Source organism: Anopheles darlingi, chromosome 2, assembly GCF_943734745.1.
Source record: "Anopheles darlingi chromosome 2, idAnoDarlMG_H_01, whole genome shotgun sequence".
In the NCBI taxonomy this organism is placed as follows: domain Eukaryota; kingdom Metazoa; phylum Arthropoda; class Insecta; order Diptera; family Culicidae; genus Anopheles; species Anopheles darlingi.
This window is the reverse complement of record NC_064874.1, coordinates 30,543,597-30,571,497: the sequence shown is the minus strand read 5'-3', so window position 1 is coordinate 30,571,497 and position 27,901 is coordinate 30,543,597. Positions and strand designations below refer to the sequence as shown.

The 27,901-nt window shown below is 49.4% G+C and overlaps 2 protein-coding genes across 6 annotated transcripts in view; both read right to left on the bottom strand.

The window, feature by feature from the left end:
- Nucleotides 1–5,053, bottom strand: part of LOC125949698 (uncharacterized) — an 89,416-nt gene extending 84,363 nt beyond the window's left edge. For 2 of the 3 annotated variants that reach the window (XM_049676985.1, XM_049676983.1), the window contains exons 1-2: nucleotides 4,741–4,948; nucleotides 968–3,351 (exon numbers count right to left, since the gene is read on the bottom strand). The gene's annotated coding sequence lies outside the window, so the exon portion shown is untranslated. Of the gene's footprint in view, nucleotides 1–967; nucleotides 3,352–4,740; nucleotides 4,949–4,981 lie in introns of those variants that run through there. The other variant, XM_049676984.1, reaches the window with a different exon arrangement.
- Nucleotides 5,054–5,612: 559 nt separating this feature from the next.
- Nucleotides 5,613–22,660, bottom strand: LOC125949730 (E3 ubiquitin-protein ligase MYLIP-A). Of its 3 annotated transcripts, none has more exons than XM_049677045.1 (4): nucleotides 21,868–22,660; nucleotides 7,378–8,390; nucleotides 6,707–7,270; nucleotides 5,613–6,615 (listed from the first exon to the last, which is right to left on the bottom strand). In XM_049677045.1, exons 1-4 carry the CDS (start codon nucleotides 21,952–21,954, stop codon nucleotides 6,423–6,425), a joined length of 1,857 nt encoding a protein of 618 aa, XP_049533002.1. In that variant the 5' UTR covers nucleotides 21,955–22,660; the 3' UTR covers nucleotides 5,613–6,422. The 3 variants fall into 3 exon arrangements, with proteins under 3 accessions (XP_049533002.1, XP_049533003.1, XP_049533005.1); XM_049677046.1 differs by lacking the exon at nucleotides 21,868–22,660 and adding an exon at nucleotides 8,723–9,207; XM_049677048.1 differs by lacking the exon at nucleotides 21,868–22,660 and adding an exon at nucleotides 8,475–8,653.
- Nucleotides 22,661–27,901: the final 5,241 nt, after the last annotated feature.

The window sequence follows — 27,901 nt, the reverse complement described above, 5'->3', positions numbered from 1 at the left end:
ACCCATACCTAGAGCTTGGGTATTTCTTCTTGCAGCAGCATGTACGGTTATCGCTTTTAATTTTGCTGCACATACTAGCTAAATTTTGGGCAGAATTCTGGTCTTCTGACGTCGAAAGCTTTTGGAGATAAGGTTGGAAGAGAGGAGTAGCTTGAGGACTATCCGTACATTTTCGACGAACTCTGCTTCTGTTGATGCCGGACCGGAGAGGTTTCTCCGCTCTTGCGTAACTATCTGAAGTTCGATCAGTATCTTCAGACGTACAGCTTGGTGCGGTTTGCGAAATAGGCTCAGCAGCAGAGTATAATTCTGTGTAATCTGCAATATTTTCGTCATGGGGAATCGTCACTAAGATACTGAAAACGCTAGATTCATATCGCAATTACGATTATGGATCATTGTGTTGGAATGATTAAACATTAAGAATTGGTGGGATTGAATTTATCGCATCAAAGAACCCCAGTTGCTATGGAATTTAAAAATTTTCTGAATTTCAAGGCAGTTAACCTAAAGTTACTTGTTACGTCATAAAAAAAGAAACCACCCTGATAATCCGACAAAAAAAACCCGGAAAAATATTCATGCAATTACAGAGCACTGCCTCTAGCGCAACGTCCGATTAGATAGACAGTTCGCCCAACCCAACAGCACACACGTGCCGGTCTCCCAGGGTTGCTATATTCCAGTGGCTGACTCACGGACCATGGAGCCATGGAATGAGTTGTTACAACACTTGATCGCAAGGACAAAAACTGAACGACATCACGGTACCGTCCGTTAGGTATGTGTGTTGGCGAATATTCGTGGCAAATGATAAGACGCGAAGGAACCGCGTACATAAGCCGCACCCTTCCCCTGCAATGGAGCCTCGTAGAGAGCGCCATCGTGCAACGCAAACACGGTGAGCTTTCTGGCAAAACCCCCTGACCCCAAGATGGTCGAATCATATATGCGTGACGTAGCTTACTTTGTTGTTTTTCCAATGATTGATGCGTCGTTGGTTGCCGTGGTGTTGCAAGTGCTCGCTGGAAGGCCAAACTGCTTATTCGCTGATCGATGATGAACACGGTGACCAGGTTTTCCGGCGACCAGGGATATAACGGTGAGGTGTACTCGCTGACAGTGTGTTTGTGTACGTGTGTTCGATAGTAACTCCGGAATGTTGAGGACAACTGCAGCTTGCGGTGACGATGTTGGTGGTGACGGCGGCAACAGGCTACGGGCGTAAGATGATGCGATGTTCTTGCGGCACCTTAACTCACTTCAATGGCGTATCAACAATGCGTAGCACTCGACTGCTGGCTACTGGAGGATGCACAGCACACGCACGCACTCGCACATTCACCGATGGATACAACACTTGCACCCGCTTCACCTTTTTTCTCTTTTTCAAATAAACACTATCTAATGGGAGTATAATTCGCACAACCGCGGCACTCCAAGACAATTCACTATTTTTCCAACGCTTTCCCTCCCTGACTACACACCAACATACAATGCACAGGCTGCTGCGCCGCGTCTACCCACTATCGACAGCACTAGCGGTAGTAGTAGTAGTAACGGGCACTGTAGTAGGCGACGTTTCTGTTGCTGACAACTCCTGCCGTTGGTGACGCCGACGACGATGTTGCTGCAGCTGCTGGTAATGATGGTGATGGCGATGATGCGCTCGATCGCACATTCTTATCAATCAGGAACCTTTCAAGCAACCGCTCTCACCACACACAAGCACACGAAGGGATATGCAAACAAGCACAATATTTGACACGCACGCACGAACGAACGAACGAACGAACGGCTTCCGTGAATATCACTTTCGCACACCCACACGCAGCACGCGGCCACACGCGGTATAAATTGTTTTGCGTTTCGCGCTGCTCACGTCGGTAAAATCGGCAAGCCGATCGAATAATCGATGCGATCAACTCAAACGCCTACACCACCAGCTGGCTAGCTTTAATAATCGGAGACAATCGATTTGCCACCTCTACTACTGCAAACGACGCGGTGCAAACACACACACGCACAATGAACAATTATGCTAAATCATGCGCTGCTATGCTCGAGGCGCCTTAGCGGCTTCCCTTCTGCTCCGCTCGCTAATCTGCGATTCCACCACTATCACGACGATACCGACACCCTTCGGCTCTGGTGGAGCATGTTGAGGATGTTGCGGCCGCCGCTGCCACATCTATTCAACACCATCGCTAGCGCCAACATCCTCACCATTATGCTCTTGGATGTAATGGGCGGACGCGGGGTGGGTGTGCGGACAGGCAGGCGGGATCCAACAGAAGACGATGTTTGAAAAGGTGTTTGGCAATGAAAAGGAAAAGGAGGAGGGGAAGTAGTAGTAGGAGGAAGGTAGGACCGATGCCGTAGTTGTGTTGTACCGCAATTGCTATTGTTACGGCTAGTAAGCTGTGTAGTCGATGTTGTTGCTATCGATTTGCCTCATTTTCCAGCTGGCTCGCGGTGCAACTCTGACGCGGTTTCCGCAAGATTTCAACTGGAAGCTGGCTGCACATACATACATACATGCGGGAGTGGGGGTACTAGCAGCCGCACCAGCGCAGCAAGACACTACCAGCAAAACAAACACTCAAGGCGGACGGAACAAAGAAACAAACAATCGCACACACGCTCTGCTCCGTTGTGCACGCTCGACTACACACACGCGCGCGCATACGACGACCACGACACGACGAGTGTGCGGAATAATGCGTGAAATGCGACGTAGTATTTCTGCCCAGCCCCGCCACCAATCAAGCGAACTTCACTTACTGCAGATCCGTGCTAACGGGGGAGGTGGTATCATCGGGATACTACAAAACACTAACTACACGCACACGCTCACGACTACACACTAACGATTACCGATTGGTCAGGACCTTTGCAGGAGCACTTTCGGAAACGATCACGATCGATTCCACTATGCGGTTACGCGATGTGAACGCGAACCGCCGCGCTGGCCCGTTTTCCGATTCGCACTGAGCCCGAGAGCACGACGACCACTAACCGCAGTGGGCCGCAGACCGCGGCGCCGCGCTGTGTGTGCACGGTAGGCGATGTGAAGACGGTTCACCACATCATTCCCTTCGCCCGCTCGCCACGCCGACGAGTCAGCAGCAGCTATCTTCGGGGCTGCGTTGTTGGGTTATTCAAATCGGGATGTACCACCGAAGCTGCCTGTGTTTTATAGGAGGTGTTTCTATCGACTGACTTTCCGCACCACAACAATGTCCACCGGAGAGTTTGCGCTGGGAACGAACGAACCGTATCACAAAAAACCGCTAGCACGGTGCTTAATGCCGTCTCGTAAGCGACCTTATGTTCACACGGCAGGAAACTCTACAATGGGATAGGAAAAACGGGAAAATTATTAAACATATTGCTAGGGAGAACTCGTAGTGGGTTCGATAGTGGATTGCAAGAGATGACCCCAGCGGGCTAGCGGCATTTCGGCACCGCAAGTTGACAGTCGGAAAGTGGAAAGCGGAAAAACACAGATACCGGGAAGTATGACAGCTCTGGCACACACACGCATACACACAGATGCTTCGGTCACTCATACCAAACCACTGACCGTCGTGTAGCGATAGGGAAGAAGGCGCTTATGTCCTTGATTCGTAGTTTGAAATCGGCGTTGTTTTCGGACTTCCTGCGCTGGTTTACTGGCATTACGAGATGACCGATCATGTGGTTCCACGACCAACATACAGCTCCACACAGCCAACTGCTTCCTAGCATAACAGAGAGGCATGGAAAGCGGGAAGCTGCTGAGCGAGATGTCGCTGTCGAAAGAAGAGCAAGAAGCGACCGAAAAACCGTTCATCACAGCAAACCGCTGGCGTAATCAGAGATGCGGATCACCGCTTAAATAGGTTATGCTGATTACTGCGGAGGTTATGCGTCCACTGCGGGCACCCTAGCAGCCGACGAGTGTCCACGTTTCTTCGTTTCTTTCTTCTTTCTACATTCTCCTTCCTGGTAGCTCATCCGACGGTTAATCTAGTGTCAGCTGCCAGTGTCCGTAGATGATGCTGGATGGCATCATGTTTGTATCATCCTACTACTGACCGGTGCGGCCTGTCACCAGAGACCTGAATTGTTTGAAACCCGAGGTATGTCCCCGTTTTCCCTTCCCCCCGGCCCACCTCTCGAGGCCACTGAACGGAAACGGATTGGCAGCGTTACTAAACACACACAATACAGATCCGAATGGTGATCAATACAAGAGACACTCTATATAAGTTGTGTTACAATTTGGCGAGAAGCACCATTTTTCACGCAGCAACCCGTGCCGCGTTCCGTCCGGCATCACGGAAACACTTTTCATTTCGCTACCCTTCTCACCAACACACCAGCAAGTGTGCCTGTGTGTGAGAGGGAATGTGCTTTGTATAGTCATTTCGAACTTCCATCACCAGCTTAATACACTTTTCCACCCCGGTAGTGGATGCGGGAATACTACTACGGGTGCTCGCTGTCACGAGAAACTTCTACTTCTTCCTCCGATGGTTTTCCTACGGACCCACGGTGGCGACGGTGACGACGGCGCCGACTACGCTTTTTGCCCCCTTTTGGCCTCGCGAACTGCGAAACGTCACAACGCTCGACCACGGCTGGCTGAACTGTGGAGGTGCCCTTCGTTTCACTCCATACGTGTGGCACTAGCGACGACGAGTTCCCGGAACGCTGGAATCCTGCGGACGACACTAGCAACTTTCGAGGGATTACCGGATCGAGACACCCGGAACAAAATCCGGATTGTGCCCCCGCTGTTGCTCGCTGCTTCGACGACACCAGCAACACACACAGCTGTACGTCCGACTGGCAGTGGATTTCAGCTATGGCGTTTCGCCTTCCAAAACCACGCAATTCACCAACGAATAACGGCCCACGCTGGCTGGGGTCAATATTCGCGATATTCCAACGAACAGAACCACCGAAATCCTCGCCCAGCCGTATTTTTACGCACCTTTTCACTGCCCGTCCAACATTCAGTCCCTTCACCAGGAGTTCTTCAACAATTTTTCCGTACGGTCCACGCGGAGTGCGTTTACAGACCTGCGTTCGCGAGTCGACGCGATGATTTTTTTAAAATCTCGTATCTCTCTCATTTCCGACTCGATTGAAGTGAAACTTTTACGGAATATTCTTGAAAGGGTCATCTTTCAGGGAAAAATATTAAGGGATTTTTCCGCACATTTTTTACCACACCGAGGTTTTCCGACGACTCGATTTTCCAAGAAGTCACGCACACAACCACAAACATCGTTCGCTCTCGTCCTCGCGAGGCAGAGTGAGCGAGAGAGCAAATGTGACTCTAGCGCCCTCTACAGGACTACATGTGAAGCTCGAGTTTTCAAAATTGGGACCTGTGAAAAAGATAGTTAAAATAAACCTACCCAGAAAAAAAGCGAAAAACGAGCGAAAAATGTGAGCGAAATCTCGCGAATTGCAGTTTGAATTTTTACCGTTTCAGGCGCGTGGCCAAAATCATTTTTCTGGTTCTGGAGTTCTCGCGGACTAAACGGTGGCGGCATATAAACCAACTCTGCAGCATGGAATCCGTGCTCGCACGACTGCAAAAACAACGCCATGGTAGATTCACTTTTCATCACTATTCGGACCGAGATTTTATTCGTCGACCAAACACTGAGTTTAATAAGCGATAACCTGGCGCACAGGCTACCTAATGGGTTAAAAATTATTATTTTCTCTTTTTTTGCTGCTGTTCTGTAACATTTATCTTCAATCTTCTGTTCTGTTCTCTCCGATTCTATCATGTTCACATTATAAGCGATGCCTAACAGTGCCTGGAACTTCTTAGAAGCGGCGGCATTTCGACTAACAACTAGCGATATCTTACACGGAGTAAACAGGGTCTCTACTACTGTGGGCCTGTTAATGGAAAGTGTTAAAACGATATGTTAGACTAGTATTCTTGCATCAATTGAATGGTAATATTGCTTGAAAGGGGGAGCACAATACTTTCCTACAAAATATGCTCAAATCTGAGCCGAGCCATTCGCTACCCCCAAAACAAAAAAGTACCACTTAGTAAATGTTATGCTTTCCAAAAGTATACATATGAAAAGGCTGCACAATACAGCTTCAATGGGTCACGGCTGTAAAAACTAACCAACATCGGTAAACTTAACGGCTTAGCTACTAACGCGTGCGATGCCACGGACTACAATTAGTGGTAATAGATTAATTATTTGCATTGATTTGCTGACTCCTTATTTTGCTTTTCAGCGAGTCTATATCGACCCCTATCTGCTTTGTTTCGATTATTGTTTGATTTTTCTTTTCTTGCTTCTACACTCCTGCACTAGCACGATTCACATTCAACAGTACATTTAACAAATAATATCACCAATTCGCTTATCTACTACGCGATTTTCTTGTTCAGCTCACTGCACCAGCTGTGCCGGTGGTCTGGCGTGTTCCTTGGGCAGCTCGGGAACATCCTCCTCCTCTCCGCAAGTGGGATCACTCGATCCTCCTCCTTGACCGATCGTACTTTTGCGCGACCGTAGTAGCGGTGGCAAGAAGATCTTGCTGATGCTCTTTATATTCGAACGACACAGCGGACATCGGTCACACCTGGAGCAGAAAGAGAACACAACGGGATACGTTAATAACACTCAATCACGCTAAGGGACTTTTAATTAATCGGATCAGATGTGATACTTACTGTACAGCGCATGCTCGACAGGCCGTCATGTGACCGCAGGGCAGGAAGGTCGTATCGATCACCCCGTCGGCGCAGATCGGGCAAGTAATCGCCTCCCGTATCCGCTCATCGATCAATCGCTCCAGCTGAGCGTTGGTTTCGCGCTGCGTACGCAACGTCTCCTCCAGCCGATCCATGGCTGCCACTGGATTTTCCTTGTGCTCTTCCGCCTTGTTGCTGATCTCGATGCCGCGTGCATGCAGCGTACGGCGGGCGGCATCGTACACCTCACGGCAGGTCCGCTGTATATCGAACACGTACCGCTTGCCCAGCTCGGTATCCTCGTTAAACATCGACACGATCGTACCCTTCAGATCGCGAATAAACTGTGTCGTCACGATGGGGCGTACGGTTTCGCACGAGTAGAACACGTGCTTCTCGGTGATTGCCCGATAGAGCGAGGCCGCCGTCCGATGGTTGGGCAGCTTCAGCTCCACGTGCGTTTCCTCGTGGTGCTCGTTCACGTACGTCAACCGGAAAGACCGTTTGATCGATTTTGCTGCCTTGACGGCGGTGAATGAAACGCTGCGAAAGATGGAAAGCAATAGAACATGTCATTAGGATCATTAGCACTGTTTTTTACTCTTATACATTCAATACCACCTAGCAGCAGCATTGGCTGTGACACTTACCGATACTTTTCTTCATCCTTTACGATCGTCAACCCATGGGGGCTGACGCCAATCTTACAAACGACGGACGGTTCGGCGATCGTAACACCCTCGAAGATTTCTTCTCCGTACCCGATCAGGCTACAGATCTCCTCCAGCAGCCAGTATTGTGCCGAGGTGGCACTCATCTTGATCAGCGATAGCTTCTCGTGCTCCCGTGCAATCAGCTGATAGTAATCATCCGGCTGCGGTGGCTCCTGTTGCTGCTGCACCACCTGGCTGCGCTCTTCATCACCATCCTCCTCTTCCAACTCAAATGCTGGCCTGAGATCACCGTACTGGTGGTAGATGTTCTTTGCCGTAACCTTCGGCACCTCCTCTCCGGTCAAGCCGCCACTAGAAGTGGTAGCGGGCGTAACGGGCGAAAGTCCTCGCGATCGCCTTCCGAGATCATCCAAATGCCATCCGGTCGGTGGGGAGGAGCTCTGCGAGCTAACGCTACCCCGCTTACACTCGATTTCCGAGCACTTTCGTTTCGATGGACGCCTAAGTTGCTGTTGCTGCTGCTGAAGGGTTGACCGACGGTCCGCTACCGTAACACCGACCGTCGCTGCTGCCGTTGATGCAGCGGGCGCCGTGGTCGAAGAGTTTGTATCCGCCGGCTCGGCTATTTGTGGTACTTTCGCTGCATCATACTTTATACCGTCGGCTTGTAGAAGCAGAGCAGCGAGATAGGCCGCATTGGTCCAGCTCGATGGTCGCAGATGTCCATCGAACAGTTCCTGACGGGCCTGCATGTAGAACAGTGCCCGAACACTGCTTTGCAAGATCAAATGCGCCGGAACCCAGAACTTGACCCGCAACGATAGCAGAAGCGGATGGGCACGGTCATTCGTGTAAAGGTTGAGTGGGTTGCGCAGATTAATCCACTGCTTGGCGCTACACTCGTCCACGTCCGCCACATTGTCCCCGACTCGAACCGGTATCAGTCCGAAGTAGTCCGTCTCGCAGATGATGCCCAAATCGGCACAGACCTGGAAGAGCAAAGGAAGCAGAGAAAGAGTAAAGGTTAGATCGTGGTTGACAACTTTAGACAACAAACATTAGGAAAGGTATACTTGGTTGTTCTATTGGAATTTTAACGCAGGGTAATGGGGCACGCGGCTCCGCAATAAAGGGAAAGATGTGTACAGTTTACTTCCTTCCCTAGCCTCATCAAACTCAACAAAGAGTGTAAACAAGATTTGTGTCTTTATCACTCCACAAAGGGTTCTGTTATAGATGACAGTCGGTGGGGGGATGGCCAGTGCGGGCTGGTTCGTTGACTATAGTCTGTGCTATTTTATCAACCAACGCCAATTAATACCTGGTTGTTGTTGCCGTTATCAGCACTTCACCAGCACCATAAAGCGATTGTTCTGCTTCACCTGCGACGTAATGTCGTCGTACTCGTCGTCTTATCAGAACCGTCCTGCCCAGCGCTGCGTCCTGTCCTTTGGGGCACTCGAACAACGGCCGGTGTTGCTGGTGGTGCTTCGGCGGTACCCCGCGCATCTCCTTCTGCCCACACAGCCAGACAGAAGTCCCCTGTTTGATGAACAAATATTGGATCGGCCATTTTGTACCCCTCACTTCCCAAGTTCCCTTGTCGTCGTCGTTGTCGACGGCGGCGTCGACGACGTCTATGCCAATGTGTGTAGCTTGTAAGGTGGGTTGCAGATGAACTGCTATAGCACAAAGCATTTTCTTTTTACACCGTAAAAGTTGTGTAATGCAACGTGAAGTGGAAATAGAAAGGCAATTATCACCACCCGGAAGCCTCAACACATGCCCCACACTGTGTTGAACCCCCTTCATCGGCAATGGCAGGGATGGGAGTTGTGTGTTGTGTCCAGCTATCTGCCTCACCCTTCTTGTGACTTTCTTGCCATTCTCGATAAACCAGAAGCCATGGATAGGGAGGGAGGGAGAGTCGTCGTTCCTAGAACAAAAGCCAGACGATGAATCATTCACGTAGTTCTTGAGTGTGTTTATTCGTTTGTCACACACGGCAATGGGTTCTAGATCAAATACACTCGATCGATGTGATCAAGTGCAATGGAAACAAGACAGCATTGAGATCTCCAAGATGCTCCTCTGTTGTTTCTTAGTAGGCTGCGAGATCGTCTCAGGCACAACACGAAAACCGCTAAAATCTACATACAAACGGTTTCCGATTAACTCAAGGTATAGTCACAAATTATTTATCATCCATTATCATTCATCTCTCCCCATACCGTCCTTGGTGCCAACCGATAAATCGTGGGCGCTCTTACGTTTCAATGATTCCCCTTCCCCGTATGGTACTGGCATTTTAAAATCTCTTCTTTCGACCGATCCTTGACGAAATGTGTGCATCAGTAATGTACCGGTGGCGACGACGCGAAGAGACAAACAAAGCCCACGCTCTCCAACACACGCGTGGACGTGCGCGTACGAAAACCTGTTCCGCTGGAAGTGGACGTCCGCCTAATGCCGCAGAGCGCCGCACCTTCCAGCCGGAACCCACTCGGTCCATCAGGGTGCAAACGTGTCCTTATGTTGACCGCAGACAGGTCCGTGGCAATTATTCGAGTGAGACTTGGCTTTCCTCAAAAGAGTGTGCGTGTGGCTGAAGAGGAGGGAGGAGGGGGCTCAGTCTTCGGTAGGAAGATGTAGGAAGCGTGAAGTGTGATTACCACCAGCGGAGCAACAAAGGGTAGCGCAGACGCGTGGGTTGACCCATTTTTTCGGAAGCCTAAACGCTCGGTTCGAATCGAATGCATTTGTCTGTCAACCCTGCGGAAGGGTTATCATAGACCAAATACTCATCAACTCCCCCGAGGGCTTCAAACGTCCGAATATGGGGTTTATTAGATTATGCTCTCTAGAGCACCGACCCAGCTACGCGATTATCGGTTTGTCCGGTTGACTGGCGGAAACCACAAAATGAAAGTTTTGTGTGACAAAAACCGGCGAAACAACAGACACACACACACACCCGAAGCAGTGCATAAAACTGAACCTCCCCCCAAAGGGGGTGCGTGCGTTGCGGCTCCAACGAAACTGCCTTCGTTACGAATGGTTGAACCACCACCATTCCAAGCCGGCTGGACTTTGGACCCGTGTTGTTTGTGTTTTCACAGCTGCTCGTTGTTGTGCGCCCTGGCCTTTTCTTGCTACTTCTCCGGTTGCTTAGCTTGCCGCTGCCGAATAATGGTGTCTTCCTTTCACACTTTCACGACGCTCGAGACCATGGTGGCGCGTTCCACATTTATCACACACGCCGCCATGCCGCCAAACTCCCGTAAGTGGTGGCCATGCGTGTTTTTTTTTACTACTACACCAGAATCAAGCGTCGTCAGCGTAGGTTATCAATTGATAACCGAGCGACGGAGCTGCAGTGACCTTAACGGAGCGTCATCACGATGCACATAAAGCGACGACCGACTCCGTGGTTACAAAACACACAAAGAACGCTAGCGACGCAACCGCAGAGCCACCAACGGCCGCCGGATATGATGGGGAACGCGTCTTCCGAAAAACTCTGGTTGCTAAGCGATGCCGTTGGTTCTATTACCAAACCGCCATTATGATGCTAATCCGCTACCATTATTTTTTTTGAAAGACAAACAAGCCAAGTGTCGAGCCGCCGCAGTAGTTTGGCATTGACAAGCAGCGACCCAGAACCCGTCGTCGTGTGAAGTGTCCTTCAAGCTACCTGGCCAAAGTCTACTTCGACTCAGCGCGCACCTTGTTGTTGTCGGTTGTCTTTGTTGCTCGATATGACACATCGAAGTAGGAACGAACGCTCCTCTTTACTCTTTAAGAAGCAATCGGCTCTTGGAGCGATACCTATTTAAAGCTCGATAAATCAAGCGTCCATCGCTAGGCGGCTTATCCAGGGAGACTACTCGGCGAACGGTGTACCGTAGAGTAGCGAAGCAGCGCGCACGGCGACCGGCGCCGTATCGACATTCCGAAACTAGCTGTTATATCGCCACAACCGGATTGGACTTTAGCACCGAGCGGTTTTTTGTAGTTTCGGCCAAGCGCGAACGAAACTGGACTTTGGACCGAGCGCAGTCGTGTCATCGCTACTAGCACCGAGGGGGGGGCGATGGTAGCACTCTGCCGAGCCACGCACACAGCCCCAAAACAGTGCGAACTCAGCAGCACAGCACCGGCACCACGACGAGGCGTAACCTAGACGCCACGAAGCAGCGCAGACACGTTTCTGGGATTAAAGCGCCGATAAATTCGCGAAACACGCGGGTTACCTCGTGTCGTAGACCGGCGGATGGAGTAAATTGGATGTTCGGCAGACTTGGGTTAAGTGAAAATTGAATAAGAATTTTTCATTCAGATGATGGATTCAGGATCAAGGATGCCGTTTTTTTTTACACACACACTTCTCCATTTCGCATTTCCAGTTGCAAAACCAAGCAACAGCATGCGAACAACTTGTGTTGCTAGGCGACCACCAAACCAATCACCGACTGACCGACCGACGTACCGACCAACCGGTACCTCTCTGCGATCAAAGTGCGTTCGCAAATGGTGCTGGCGATGATCATCCATCCAACGCGATCGCTCGACCGATCGATCAATCGGTGGATACCACCGTGCGCTGATGGTCGCGGCGATGACATCATCGAGCAACTGGCCGGGGGAACGCAGCTTCTGCTGCGCCGGTTGAATGTCACGCCGCGATCATGTGCGCGTACTTCCCAAGCACGTGTACATGATGTAGATAGAGAGAGAAAGAGGGTGATGGAGGGGAGGGCGGGTCCACCAATTACTGGCACCGATCATTATCGGTCAACTGGTTGCTGGAGTGAGACAGAGCAACAGCAAACAGCGAAACCGCAAACGAGAGGGTTCTTTACGAGCTCAAAGTCCATCGCGCCCGTTGGGGGTGTTGTATCGCACCCACCGCATCGCCGCCGGTTGCATGCCGTTGACATCGCCGTAATTGAAGGTTAGCATCTGCTATCTGGCATGCAAAGCGATTCGGACCCAAAAAAAAAACCAAAAAAGGGGAACAACAGAAAATAAATACGGGAGATGTGGCGATGACCACGGGAGATGGACGTCAAATTCGAAGCTTCTGGTCGAAACGATCGGTCTCGGTGAAGATTTTTCGGGTGTTGGCCAATGTTTGCCCTCTCTCACTCCTTCTCGTTCCCGATTTGTCATCTTTTCGTTGATGATTGTTGTGTTGTGTGCGCGTGTGTGTTAGAGTACTAATATGATTTAATTTCATAACCAAGACGTTGCAATAGCACCTGGATTTTTGTTGTTGCATATAATTAGCGTGATGACGTCAGGTGTCTTGTTTGTTTAGCTTGAAAGGTTACCTGGAGGAGGTGCCGATAGGAATAACCAGACCAAACTAGCCCGGCGCTACCGTTTGCCACTGACACTGTCACGCATCGTTCCAGTTGTAATGTTTTGCATTTTTATAGCATTAAACATGTAAATGCAATCTGCTCCATGAAGCAGCGGTACTTGACCGACGGGTCGGTCGTGTTTTGGGCTAGTAAACAAACGACGTTTGTACGTAATCTAGTGGGAGGCCCCAAACCACACAACAACTCATAGTAAAGCGTCTCTGTTCGAATTGCTCAAGTATATCAATTTTGCCATAATTACTACTCAACGTTAACCACCATATACCATAATTCATGTTTGTGGTATTTCAAAGATCTATTTTCATTCTTTACTTCAATTTTAAAAACAGAAATCGAATTGTCTTGACAACAGAGGTTCCATCCATAACCTCATCTACGGAGCATCTGGCAGGTTACTAGCGGGCCGCCACCATACCAGACAAAGGAAAACGGTGCCAACGCACGCGTACACCTCGAGGCAACGCCAGCTGTTCACCTGTACCGATTGGCGGCGGGGAAAACCGCGTTCAAAGTCCAACAACCGAGGCACCCCACTGCTCTGTTGTATACCTCTCTCGGTCGGCCTTAAACCAGCACAGTGGTACAGGGTTTTCCGTGAAAACCACCACGATACGGCCACGGACACATACGCACCGAGCAGTAGCCGCCGCAGTGAGCACGGGAACCGGCACACGGTCAGGGCTACTTCCTGGCTTCTTCTCGCGGCTGTTTGCCAACAAACAAAAAAAATGCCGTGACCGATTCCGGTCTAACGTTGGCTTCATTCGCTGCCAGCGGCTTGCCAGGATTTGCGAATCCATCCACGGATTATGCAGGTCCCTTCCCCCGGGGGGGAAATACCCAGATAGGTAAATGTTCTGGAAGTACTGTGTCATGGTTGTAATCAGCGTCTAGCTTATCGGGATCGGGTGGCAACACATGGTGGATCCCATCTTTTTTTTTTCCCCCTAACTAGACTACAGCCCGGGTGCAACGAACGGGACAGCATGACATGAAAATGAGGTGAAGGGCAAAAGTCGGCTTCCACGGGACATGCACGACCGGGGGATTAGCCAAGGTCTCGTGTGGATCACGGGGCGGCGAATGAATAAGACGGGAATTCCGAGCAGTTACTTCGCCTCTCTATCAGCGATAAGCGATTAAGCGTGCGTGCCCGAATACGGGCAACCAAACCGTGAGGGCGTACCGTAGCTTTTAATTAGCAGCATTAGGGGGCACACAGGAAGCGGCATTAAGCAATCTCGTGGAACGCATGACGATGCACAGTTTTGGATTGTATTTGTAATGTTTGGGGCATAAAAAAAAATTGATAAGAATCTGGTGGTGAAGCGTAGTAATTAGGACGCCACCGTGACTGGCAGACGAGATACGTGGGATTTCGAGAACGAATCATCGGAAGCCTTCTAGAGGTTCGTTCGCGAAACTAGTGCAAGCAACGGAATGGCGGCCTCTCTCTGAGAATCAACCGGCAATGACGCGAACGCATGTGTCAGAAAGCGTACTCAGTGTCGGCCGTCACGTACCGTGCTTGCATGCTCTGCTCGCTGTTGCTACCCAACCGAGTAGGCCGCCTTGCACTACTATCCTCCCCCCCCCCCCCCCCGTGGTCCGCCATTCTCTCGGGTTGCTCCAACACTGCATCATCACGTGCGACGCTGATCGCGTTTCTCTATCTCTCTTGCTCTCTCTCTCTTCTCGAGGTGACCTTTAACATCGCCTTCCGAAGGGGAGGAATGGCAACACACCGAGGGGGGGGAGGGACATGGAGTGATGGAGCACCGGCGAAACCGGTTTGCGATTGATTGACGGTGTACTGTGATTGAAGGATATCGTGGACTCGTGCGGAAGAAGTACCGAACAGGCAGATCCGAGAGTACTTGTACCACTCTCTTCTGCGGCTTATAAGTACCGGCACCAGTGTCACGCCGACGGACAAGGACTGCTAATTGTGGCGCTCATTTGACAAAATCACGCAACCACATACATACAAGGGTTAATCAGCATACGTTTTGAACGAGGCCCTACGTCAGTACCATCCATCTCGGATATGCATTCGGAACAATGGGAGGAATCTCATTATCACTTCACCGTCTTGCATAATTCCAACCGCAGTTCCTTGTTGCTTGATGATGATGCTGGTGCTGCTGCTGCTCTAAACAACAACAATAACTCGATCACCGGCTCGAAACGTGAAACGCCGCCGACACCGACGCCGCGGGCCACTTGATATCCGGTAGCGTCGTGTGTTTTGTGTGTGTACGTTCATGTGTTTCAGCTTCCCAAACACGGCCAGGCAGCAGAGAAACTCGTAGCATCTCAGCCAAGCCATCACATAGCCCCACAGCCGAGTATCTGCTGCCCGCCGCCCCGATCGAGGCATCTCTCGCGCTTCGGCCCCAGCTAGAGGGTAAGGTAGCAGAGGGGTGAGGAGAGGGAGCGAGGGAGGGAGGGAGGAAGGGAGAATCGAAACGGCATACAGCGGCGGTTGGCGAGCACATGGTTCGCGAGTGATCAAAAGGTGCAAAGTCCAAGTCCAAGTTTCACTCGACGGCAAACGGCAACAGCCGCCGTGTGGTTGCTTCGATGGTTGGTTGGTTGAGACTCGCTCGCTCGCTCGTTCGCGCGACCGGCAGTCGCGGCATCCACAAATGAATGGATACGCGCGGGGACGATCATCTTCGTCGAGGTTACCGTGGTGAAGGAATAATCGGTTCGCTCGCTTCTTGGACGTTTTGCCGAATGAGCAGACAAAGACTTTTTCCGTGGAACAGTTTCCGAAAATTAGGCAATCTTTACGAGATATTTAAGCCATTTGAGCGAGATCAGAAAACGTATAAGAACCGTATAAGAAGCTGAAATGCGTTTACAATCTTGCGGGCTGCAGTATTAAACTCCAGGGGCATTCGAATGGGAACCGCGGCACTGCTTAACGTGCAAGATGGTGGGCTTCGACGAAGGGGGTTCGGTGACAATTCGCGAGCACTCACACTGTACGCGGCGTTACGGCGTGAATATCATTACCGGCTGCGAATCTTGTTTTGCATTCACAATCCGCTACACAATTCGCTTTGCCGACCGTGGCTATCGACTGGGACTGTCGTCGCAGAAGGACGCCAGGGCCGCACAGCAAGCAAGAAAGTCACGGATCGGCCGGCACGAAAACATATGAACGCCGCCGCCGCCGTGGGGATGGATAAAAATAAAACTTTATTTTTACGGCACACCGATTCGAAGCAGAACCACAGAAAGGCTATTCGCCTGGCTCTGCCCCGTCCGGGCATACACCGTTGAGGCGACGATCGTTTGCGAGAGCTCGGATCGATGAGATCCGCGCCGCTAAACGCAACAAGCACCCATTTGGCGGCCACAACCTGTGCGTACGAAAACATTAGGCGCCACCGAAGCGTGGTTCTTTAGATCGCGGATCGTGATTCCTAGGACCTCATTTGTTCTTTGTGTGTGTGTATGCGTGTCAGTACGAAAGCGAAATGCCCAAATGTTTACCAGATAGGCGAAAGAACAAAGTAGTTTGCCCGCGCGATAGCCAGACACTGACCCCACTGTTCATTAACCGCTATCAGATACCGATAAAATCCCGCACTAGCAAACACAAGTGCGGTAGCATGGCAGTGGTTCTTCTTTGTTGTCGAACTCGCGGTGATCGCGGATCGGTCAGTCAACTCGCACCATGATGATGCACTGCGCTGACAGCGAAGATGCTTTGGCATGGGTGGGTTGACCGACCGACCGACCAGCCAGCCTACTGCAATCGACGACAGCATTGTCGACGATGTAATATCGTGTTTTTTGTGTTGTCAAGCCACAGTGGTTCGTACTAGGAGCAATCATCACTGGAGCAGTCTCCAAGCAACCGCTCCACGGTCTAGATAGTGATGATCGGCACTCCAAGCAACAGACCACGATCAGCAGCAGATACCACAGCTATTGAGGCTGGAAACGGCATTCGTAGAATCATCATGTGTCAGCTGACTGATGATGGTACACTTTAGAACGAACTGCCCGTGAACCAATTATGCAGCCGTCCGTGTGTATCCGCCGTATAGTTTCCAGGGGCAACGCGGTTACCGTTAGGGGAAATGGATCGATCGACGAGCAGCTGATTGACCGACATATCGAACAGATCTTCGAATGCGATGACCACGACCAACAGACCAGCCTGGGGTAATGCCAATACGAATTGATAGTAATGAGACGTTGGTAAAGTCCATCTGGGACAGGGGTGCTTACATCGTGCATCCATATGAGTGCAGACGCCGCACAGACCTATACTTTATTGCCCAGCATAAAGAACAGGACGCAGTTATATGACGCATAGTCATAGTACAAAGACAGCTTCTCGGGATTGCCAACGGTACTAATTGGCTTAAAGTATCACACAACATTCAAATCACAGGACTACCGCTTCCTCATTCCAAGATGTGTACCACCGTTTCTGGAAGCTAGAAGCTAGAAAACACGAGCGAAACTGAAGCTAGAAAACACGAGCGAAATTTCGTAAAAAGGCGCCATTTTTGGAACGTAATTTGCTTGAGTGTTATGCAACTTCCAGAAGTGCCAACGGGCACGTTCAAGGTTATCGCGAGAAGCTTACAGGTTCGCGAACCGGCAGTACAACGAATGCGAACTGCTGTTCTTGCTAAACCTACGGCTGAGTCAACACGGAAGCACCTTTTAGCGATACTCGTTAGACAGTCAAATGATGTTGTCCTGGTCTTTACGGATCGTGCGCTAGCACCCAGCTAGCCACCGGTTGTAAAACAGTACATGGCACGGGCCAACGCAAACTCGTGGATAGGATAGTCGTCCGTAAATCAATTCCATTCCTGCGGACCCGGTTCTAGCACCATGGTACATTGCCTTGCTTCCTGCTTTAAGCTTAGGCCACGTCCCTAGAATTCTCGTTGCGATAGTGGTTGCAAGCGGTGATACAAATGCACGGCACCGTGAGCATTTTTATGTTAGACTTTATGAGAAACGCTAATTGAACCAACATACGCGGCTCACCGGTTGATGAAGCTAGCAGCACTAGGACAAGACGCTGCATAAATGATGCTACTGCTTTCGTACGAGCAGTAGAAAAGGTCGCCAATGTTTTAAGGTTGTGTAAATATTATTGCTACTACTCGCGAGTTCGTGAACCTTCCAACTGGAAATGCCAATTGGGCAAACATTTGAATACCGTTCTGTACCGGTAGAAACCCATCGAGCGCTTCGCCGTAAGCGCCATCTGTAAAAGCGAGTCTGATTTAGACATAAGAATGGCACATTCCAAGCCAACACACCAGCTTCGATCGAATAGAAATCCCCAAACATAACGCGTAGTTCCTTAAGACATATGCTCCCCGCTCGTTCTAGCAGCCCACGGATATAAATGACCCAAGATGGAGGGTGTGTCTTTGCTTCTCTCTCTCTCTTTCTCTCTCGCTCAGGTCGTTTGTCTTGTGTTGTTTTGCCTCGCTGGCCCCCAGCAGAACCTGCTGCTGCTGCCGCTGCTGAAAGTTTCTTCATTTTGTGTCTTCCCTTCTTTTCCCAGCTCTGCGTATTGGTGTCACCGAGTCGGTGAGTTGACTTTGCATGCGCGTGGCGTAGAAGGGTTTGCTTGCGTTTCTTCCGTTCGTACTCCTCTGTTCTCTGTTCTTTGGCCGTATCGGCCCGGTCTGTATCGCTTTCCGCGTGTGCTGCACAATCCTATCGCTGCGCTGTAAGCCATCGAGTTTTTCGAGAGTTTAATGCGCAATACTTCGTCAGCGGCCAAGACAATCACCTTCCCTCTGCGATAACGAAACAAAACGGTGGTCATTCATCGGCCAGTCCGCGGGGCTTGCCACAATTCCCTGTCTCCGTCTAGGAGCCCACTACAAATGACCATATGATTTGTTTTGATTCGCACTTGGCCCACCGATACTTTGGCGACCATTATTGCAAAAATGTAGCACATCTCTTCCACGCACTATCGCGATGCGCAATAGTCCAGTGTCCGGGTGTTTGTGATCAGAGGAAAGGTTTTTTAGGGGTGAAGAGCAGGAAGGGCATGAATTACGGTCCCGAATCAGGGAACGCAAACGATAAGAACCACACACACCCAGATTGATTATGGCGGATAGAGGAGGGACGTACGCTTCTTCCCCATCTCGCAAATAGGTGCGTGTTGCGTCAAACGGAAGGCGACTTAACAGCCTTTCAGGTCAATTGACCGCATGCGCGCGAACGCACGATAATAATATTTACGCGATTCCACCGCCCCAAAATTGGGACCGATTATGCCCACCTCACAGCCCATCGCTTGTTATCATCGTTCCCGGGCCAGCGGCCCAGCCGGTGATGGGAACCGCAAATTGAGGCGTCCAATTCGCACCAGTTGGCGGGGCGCGATTTACGCCATCATCGGTCTGCCTTGCCTGCATGCATGGCATTTGGACCAGTGTTGTTTCGTGGCGTAGCGTTGGAACCAAAGACAAACGTGCGAACGTAACATATTTGTTTATCGTTCGTTAGATTCAATTTGCAATTTGCAAAGGATCAACTTCTCGCCGAGCGCCATTTGGTCCATTCGGGACCGGTTCATTAGTGCCTGTTAGTGTGTGGTCGCCCAGGGGTGGGGGATTCCTCAGAATAGACCAGACGCTACGCCACACAAATGACACACTGGCTTTCTAGATTTCTCGAGATTCTCGCACCCAGCCAGATGGGTGGTGCTCCAGTTTCACAAAACAACTCGAGCTCGGAACCAATAATCGTGCTCGTCTTATCCTGCAACGTGATGCAGGTGTCTCGAGTAGTCTCGACTCGACGATCGTTTCAACGAGCGAATCGCATCAATCACCGAGCAAAAACAAGTCCTGTTGCTTCTGCTTGTTCCCCGGTTTACCGCTTGACCGCTGCTGATGCCAATCTGTTTCATTGATCAGTGCTTCTTTCTTATCACCACTGCTCTACTCTGTTAATTGCTGCTGCTCCTGCTACTGCTGCTGGGCCCCCCCGACTGTACTCTGTACGTTGTTATCAAAGTGTCTAGTAATGATTAAATACGTGCTTCGTGTGCGATAAGCCTTTTCTACATATCAGCTCCGATGCAGAAGACACAGCTGCAGCAGCAGCAGCAGCAACTGGAACATTACCACAAAGAGTCGCAATGGCGGGCTGTCAAGGCACCTGCTGATAAGCCAGCAGCTTCCACCGGCAGCCTCATTAATCGATTCTCTTGTGAACCTCTGGCGCATTATCAGAAACGGAATACATCGGGAATAGAAACGATCGTCATCCGGTGGTGACCGGTGTTTGACGGCAACAATTTAACCGTTCATTACACCCGATAACCTTCAGCGCGGTGCTCAACCGCGGTGTACAGCTCCTGCATTCTCCGTCGACCCTCCTCCTCTAGCTCCAGTCGACCTCCGGAAGGTCTGGTGCTGGTGCGCGTCATTCGCACCGGAATGCTACGGCACAAAGGGGGGCGCATATTGCCCTCCGCGATAAGCCATTTGACCGGGATCGGCGTGCCGCTGAATCGTTTTATTGTCGTCGCGATGCTGGATGGAGTTGGATGAGGTCAATAGTCGACGGCAACTTCTAACAGTGACTAGGCGCACCCTGGGTGGCCCGAAACTCTTTTACCCGAGAGCGGTACTGTTGCTAAGACGCGGGTGTAGCGAGCCGATAAGCCTACGATGAGCTTATCATCTGTCTTGCGGATAGATGAAGGCCATAGCTAGGCAGCTGGGACATTCATTTTCATTCTCGAGACGTTCTTCCCGCCCTTTTCCGTCCGGGTTGTTGATTGTGCAATAAGGGCGACCGTTGGAGTGCAGTGTGTTGTAACGTTGCATCTCATTACTAATCCTGCTCGTCAGCAACTAGCAGCCGGTATCAGAGTGTAAGCGGGCGGGATTAGATCGCACAGTTTGTCACCTTGAGGTGTCCTAGCCCCCCTCTAGACCTGTGCTTACGAGGCGCCCGTGTGCTAGAATCCGAGAAGCTACGAACATCTCTCCACTAATCCTACCTTCCAGCCAGGTAGAACGGTGTGTTACGGTAATATATGCGATGTTATGGTGGAGATTAAAATATAATTTTATAACTGGCAGATGATTACACAACGGTGCTAGATGCCACTCTGGCTGCACTATCTCACTGATTAGCGGTTCCGTGATAGTGCTGCTAATGGTATTTGCTCATAAGCTCGTTAATTGTCCCACAATTTCCGCGAGGCGCTCTGCTCGAGAATGTCCTTGAAGCCGGAACTCGTCGGAAAATAAGGATTACACTTTCTCTGTAAACGATTCGCTTACACATGGCTAGACGGTTGTAGAAATCCCTCAATATGTTAGCACGATTTCGAGAACTAAAGGAGCTCATCGTTAGCCAACATTGCATCATCTAGTGGCCTAGTGAAAACGAGGTTTTTCACGATGAACTTTGTACCGATTGGAAAGGGTCGCCCTGCAACGTGTGTGCGGTGCGTGTGTCTCCTGCGTGTGTGTGTGCGCGCGCGCTTTTCGGCAATACCGAAAACAAGAAGACCTAGGCACTAGGCGCTCGCCTTCTCACCCTCCCTCCCCCCCTTAACAAAAAAAGAGTTGGCGTCTCGTGGCGCAAAAGTGCCATCACCATCTTGACGAAACTACTACCGTGACTAATTATAGTGCCCTCGCTTCCTTCTCGTTCTCGCTTTCATTTGTTCCGTCTTTTCGTTCTTCAGAAGCCTCGCTCACTACACCAAAGAACCAAAGCAACTCAACGAAGCTTAAAGTGGGCGAGAGCTCGAAGTGCAAAGTGCATTCCCTTGCAACCTCGGTGTGTGCACATCTTTTTTGCTTTTGCACGACAGAGTTGAGGTTCGGTAGTGTAGAACAGCATCATCAGCGTGCTGTTAGACTTCGCCTAAAGGCAGGCGAGGGGGAAAGGGCCACGGCGTGCACTCAATCGCGAGCGCAGACTGACGGGCGCCAATCAGCTGCTGCTGAACGCACGCCAGCCGCTGGCTGGATGTACTAGCCGTGGTTTATGCGCTGCGGCAACACTCGGGCCCGCACGGAAACGGAAAATCGGAAATTCTTACCTTCTCCAGACACTCCTGGCTGATGCGCTTCGGGTCACACTGGACACCGGAGGTCGTCCCGTTCGGTAGATTCACCAGGCACCACATTATTCTTGTGCTTTCTTCTTCTACTTATTATTCTTCTTTACACTTCAAGATGGCCAGCGACAGCTTCTGGAACAGGACACTTTTGTACGATAGACACTGAGGCCACGGAGACAGACAGAGTGTGTATCTGTGTGTACGTTACTGGGGGGTCGTCACTTTGGTCTTTTGCTTCCAAATCACGTAATGGATTGGATAGGGTTGGATCGGATTTGTCGACCCGTGGTGCAACCCGATTCTTGTGGTCTCCTCTCGTCGTCGCTGGGGAAAAGGGTCCGCAAAGGATTTTCCAAAGTGCTGCAGCAGACGATAGATGCCTTTGCCTGAGGCATTTACACTTTTCGCGTCGCACAAACTGATGCTCGCACTGTTGGTGGTGGTTTACGAGTTTTGCTCTACTATCAATCAAAAACCCTCACGATTTTAGGTTTATCGCTGCACAAGACGCACTTTTCGGATCTCTTCGGTGCCGCAGGTGGAACGCATTACTGTTTTCCGCTGTTCGTGAGTTGTGCTGCTGATGGAAAACTCGTTCATTATGCTGGGCGATTGCGAGGAAGCTACCGCAGCTCGCAACCCTTTTTACTAGAAGGACAAACCGAAAGAAGTCCTCTTTTATCACTTTTGAACACACGGTGCGCGATTCGTTCCGAGTGCACGTTGTCTCCGAGATGCTGTTGCTTTGAGCGTTCGACCGCGAATGCGAGAGGGGTAGAGCGTGGAGCATAATCATAGCAGAGAGTATCTCGGTGCGTGAGCGTTCTGCCCCGCAGGCTAGAATCGAGTACGAATTCGAGCAGTCCCTGCATAACATACAACAAATCCCTCCATAATCTTAGGTTCGAACCCTGCATAGCGAAATGGTCAATGCTCATTATGGAGGTCGTCACTCATTCTCGAGCAGTTCTGCGCCTGTATTAGTGTCATGCACGTCGTAGTGGTGTGCGTGTGATGGTACCCCCTAGGTTCATCCTTCCCCCGCCCCTTCCTATGTTCTTTGTACCCCCACCCCCCTAACCCTGTTTCGGATGCACGCATAAAATACTCCGAAGATTTAATTTCATTTTAAATTTTTTATTGACACTTTTTACCAACACTTTAGGTACATCACAACAGCTAGGTCGCAACACTATACTTACCCGACTCGTTTACCGCTTCCTTCGTTGGTCGTCTAAGGTGGCCGATCAAGGACATTCGGTCGCCCGTATACGACTTGCAGCTCACGACGCGAAGGTGGCTGAAAATACACAAAAAAGGATATTATTCACTTTTATAACACATAAATCACTGTTATCACTGCTCACAAGCACTTTTTACTTACCGCAAAACTATTCCGCTGCCCGAAGATGCACGTACAGAAAACGTTTTCGTTACGTTTTCGGAAAACGTTTAACACGTCTCGATTCTATCACTGACTGATTTTTTAACCACAGCCTACTCAAGATCCAGTACGGTTTACGCTTCAAACTCGATCGCATACAGATGCATTCGCGTTGAGCACCGCGTGTATTTACACGGATGACTCTCGCGGAATCGGCGAAGAGCGAGACGGGAAAAAAAAATTGTCTTGAGCGAAAAGAGGACAGCACTAATAGAAGCGCGAAGAGCGAGTAAGGAAAGGAAATTTGCCTCGAGCCAAAAAAGGATAGCACTACGGTGCTCATCGACTTCCCCACCCGAGAGGGGAAGCTGCCCGCTGGGTGCTCCCTCTATTCCGATGAAGCTGAATAAGAGACCTGTTTTGCTGAAAATTGTGGAGCAAACGGAATCTTAGTAAAATAACTAATTCGATTTTTTAAAGGTGTCACGTTTCTCCCTATAATTTTATATGTTTAATTAAAATGGACAAAGATTAATTTACATGTTTTTACGGTAGTAAAATAATTTCATATTTCCCCTTTTAAATCGTTTCGTAAAACACCTTCTAGATAAAAAATCACAGCTTTTTCGTTGGATCAAGAGAAATACCTTGTTGAAATTTGGTATAAATTTTTGAAAAAAATACTAAGCGTAGTAGTTAGTCGCCTTGCGCAACTATTGGAGGTCGAGCAACCGTGTTAAAGCTGGGTTTCAAATAAAGTTCGCTTGAGCTCGTGGGGCAAATAATTACAAATCTGAGTGCATTTTTCATGAGCTTATGGAATTTTAGTTGTTGACTATTATAATCTACTTTAGGGTTTAAATGTTGTTTTTGGAAATCCACAAAACAACGATTATTTCATATTCAACCTCATCCCAGAGTTATCGAATTTATGAGAGGGTGTTTTAATTTTAAAAAATTCTTAACTAAGTGGCCTCAAAACTCGTTTTAGCTGAGTGATCCACATTTTCGTGGTTTGACTGGTTCAAACTAACCAACCTGATTTTTTGAATAAATCGAGTTACAGATACGTTGGAGCATCGCATACAACCCTGCCTCTCGGGAGAGAATCGACGAAATTCGAAAAATACTCAGCGGCTTCTCGTTAGCCGTTATCATTTTTCGGTGGACGAATTATATATTTAAATATTTTGGATAGTCAAACAATTTTCATAAATATTCATTGATTGAATTTGATCATACAAAAAAGAGATCATAAAATGAGTTTCCCTCAATCTTTCTAGAGTTTACTTTGAATACGTTCAATCGACCACTCAACGCTACAACAATGTGTTGATAGAAGGATTTCGTAATACAGTCGAAAAAATTCCACACATTTCATCCAAAAATGCTTCATCCCCGCACAATTACAAGAGGCACATCACATGTGTATGTTTAGCTATGTGTACTAGAATAACCATGAATAAGTCACAGAATGACGAAGCGAATGGCTAAAGGTAAACGCGTTCTAAAGTAAACTGTGCAAATAAGATAAAGTTACTATAGCATAGATCCGATAACGCATATCACGCAACGTCTAGCCCTTCCACGTGTTTCCTTCCGCGGCGATTTACAGGAAATGTACACTGCTGGCGCCTTCATAGTGGAGATTCCGAAAAAGCGATAGCACATCAGGGCCACCCAGTCATCAATCGTCGATTGTTACATTAATTTGTGCTTATCAAACGAATTCCCTGGAAACGTCATTATGATAAAGCAATGGAATCACGAGTTAGGGAAACGGCGTGGGACACCCGGCATAACTGTGCCCGGAACAGTCAATCAATCGGGGAATTTGGCATCAAAAAGCTGTCGAAGTCGCGTGCCCTTGAGCACAGAACAGAATGCGTTTATGCAAATGTTTGCACTACCATGGCGCCTGTCATTGATGGGTAACCAGTTCAACTTATTACCGACACGACGAGTTTATTCACAAGCGCGAGGAGTAGTGACGTGCCGCGATTGTCCACGCGGTTTATTCAAATATTGGTGGACGTGAACGACGTCATCATCAAAGCATGCCAGAGACGCGCTGCTAGCTGCTGAACGTTGTCACTTTCTTCCTTTCGGCGCGGTGACGCAGGGAGGATCGCAACTGTCCGCCTAGCAACACCGGTCAACAGACATTCGATGGTAGCGAATAGGAATACCAGACAATTTCGAATAAGGGATCGCACCGAAAAAGCAAAAGAAGAGATCCGCCCCAGTCCCAGCTCACGTAGCATGGTGCAACGTGGCGTCGAAGAGATGATTGGGGAACTCCTTCAGCCCCGCTGAGCGTGAGCAATCATGTCACGGTCGTGGGATCGAGATGGAGGATCGCCGGCATAGGGGCCTGCCATCAACCATAGCCGGCAACCGTTTACCGCGGTCAGCTGTTAATCAACATCGCAACAGACCTAATCGTTTTGCTCGTTGGTTGCCAGCCATTGCTGTGCAGATTACTCATCGTTGCTCAGCTGGCTCAACTGGTTGGTGATTTCGCTTTTCAGATTCACAGCCTCTCGGACGCGCGAGAGTGCGAGAACGACAGATAAGAAGGAAAGGACCCTTGTACCGCGTTTGTAGAATCATCCGCATTCTTTTTCTGTTTTTGGGGCCATTTTTTGCCATCCACGCGAAAGAGCACGATGAAAGGAAAGGTACGAACATATATTTACTCGTCAAACATGTCTTGCTGGTCCCCCGGCGGCGCGGAAATCGCGCATCCGCATCAAACCAACAGCTTGTTCAGGTTGAAACATGTTTTGTGCTGTCTCATCGTGAGTTTGGGAGTTCGCCAGTTGTTGGGACATATCTATGATCACAATCGTTCGTCGATAGCACACTTTCCTGCCATGCGAAACACGTGCTTTTGCCGCACACTGGCAAGGTAACAACGACGTTGCATCAGATTCGCGGAGCCAGGGTGCCTCGGTGGTCGAACGGAAATGCCACAGAATCCTGAAAGGGTTTTTTTTTGGGGGTGGGGGATACATTGCGTGACGTGTTGAGCCGCACGTACCACGGACGCTTCGTTGAGCGATGGACGATCGTTTCGCGCGAACTGCCCGATCGGTGCACGTGCTTGCAGCGTGCTACCTTGCAATCGAGAATTGCCTCTTCTGGTGAAATGGAGCTACGGGTACGGGGTTTCCCACTATTCCATTGCATCGTGTAGTGACATGCGTTCGAAGATGTTCTGCGTTTGCCTCTGGCCCTTTAATGCTAGCGAGAGCAGAGTGTGAACAGTGATGGCTATAAGCAATCTACTTGTTCGACTGAGTTATGACTCTTTGCTTTTGATTAGTATAAAATTAGTAAAGAGAAGTTTTAGTTTACTTTATTTGTATATGTTGGGCTGCTGTTATTTTTGCTAACTCTCTGACATTTAAGTCCCGCAAATGTTTGGCAAAGTTTTAATTACTTCAAAAGTACAATAATCGAAGGGTAAAAAAACCAATTGTATAAAAAAAATCGTTTGTAAAACACAACTGTAAAAAATCTCCAATCTTCCACTTTTAAAATGATTTTTTTGCGAGATGAAAGTGTCAGCACCTCTTGAAATGATGACGGGATAAGAAGAGTGCGTGGTGGACTTTGGCAACATAAAACCAAAAAAAATGGAATTCCAGATTGAAGCTCATTGGGGATACCCCTGAAAAGTACAATAGGTGAGTAATTAGTAAATGTACTTTCCCACAGTAAATCATCACGCTACGTTATCATTCCACCGGCTCCAACCGTATCCAGCACGTTCTGCGACGTCAATGAAGGTGTGTAAACCTGTTTGATAGCAGCCGCCGATCCATCGGTGTTACTCACCCCTGATTTGTCTAGACGATTTCGCAGAAGTGAAACATTGCCAGGCCTATAAGGATTTTAATTATCCTAGTAATTAGAATTTCCCACTCCATAAATCTCTTCAACACCCGTGGGCAGGATACATGAAATACGTAATTCGAGTCAATATGTATGGAATGGGGATTGAATTACGATAGAATTTACAACGCTGGTAACTTACATCACCTGCCGGAAAAAGGGGGCCCATTTATGAGTATTGTGACTAAGCGATATGTAATAACAAAAGGGGGGTATCCCAACTGCATATCCTCTCTAGTGCGGGGGACAAAAGGTGTGACCATGTGCGTCATAGCAACCACCGCCACACACACCGAAAAACTCATGACAATTGATAATCTGGTACGTTATCTGTGTCGTGCCTATTGACATAATTCCAACAAGAAGGAACAAGAGTGCTTCCAAGCGGCCTTCCAAAAACACCGGCCTGATAAGCCGGCCGATTTGCGTGAGATCGTGTGAAAAGAAAGGAAGCTTGCTTCATCGACTCATCAATCTTTTACTGAGCAGCTTCCCTTACCTAGCCAGAACGTTGACAACACGGGCCTCCCTTTCCGCGGCAGTGGATCGTTGCATCACGTGCAAACACGAATCGTCATAGAAAACGATCCATGAGGGGCACATGTAGAGCGAAAAGGGCACATCTATTTGAAGGAGCAATTGCTTCGCCGGGAATTTCAGGGATATTCTCAACTGTAGGTACATATTTTTCAGATGAGGATAGTCTATGTTACAGTTGTTGCACTGTCG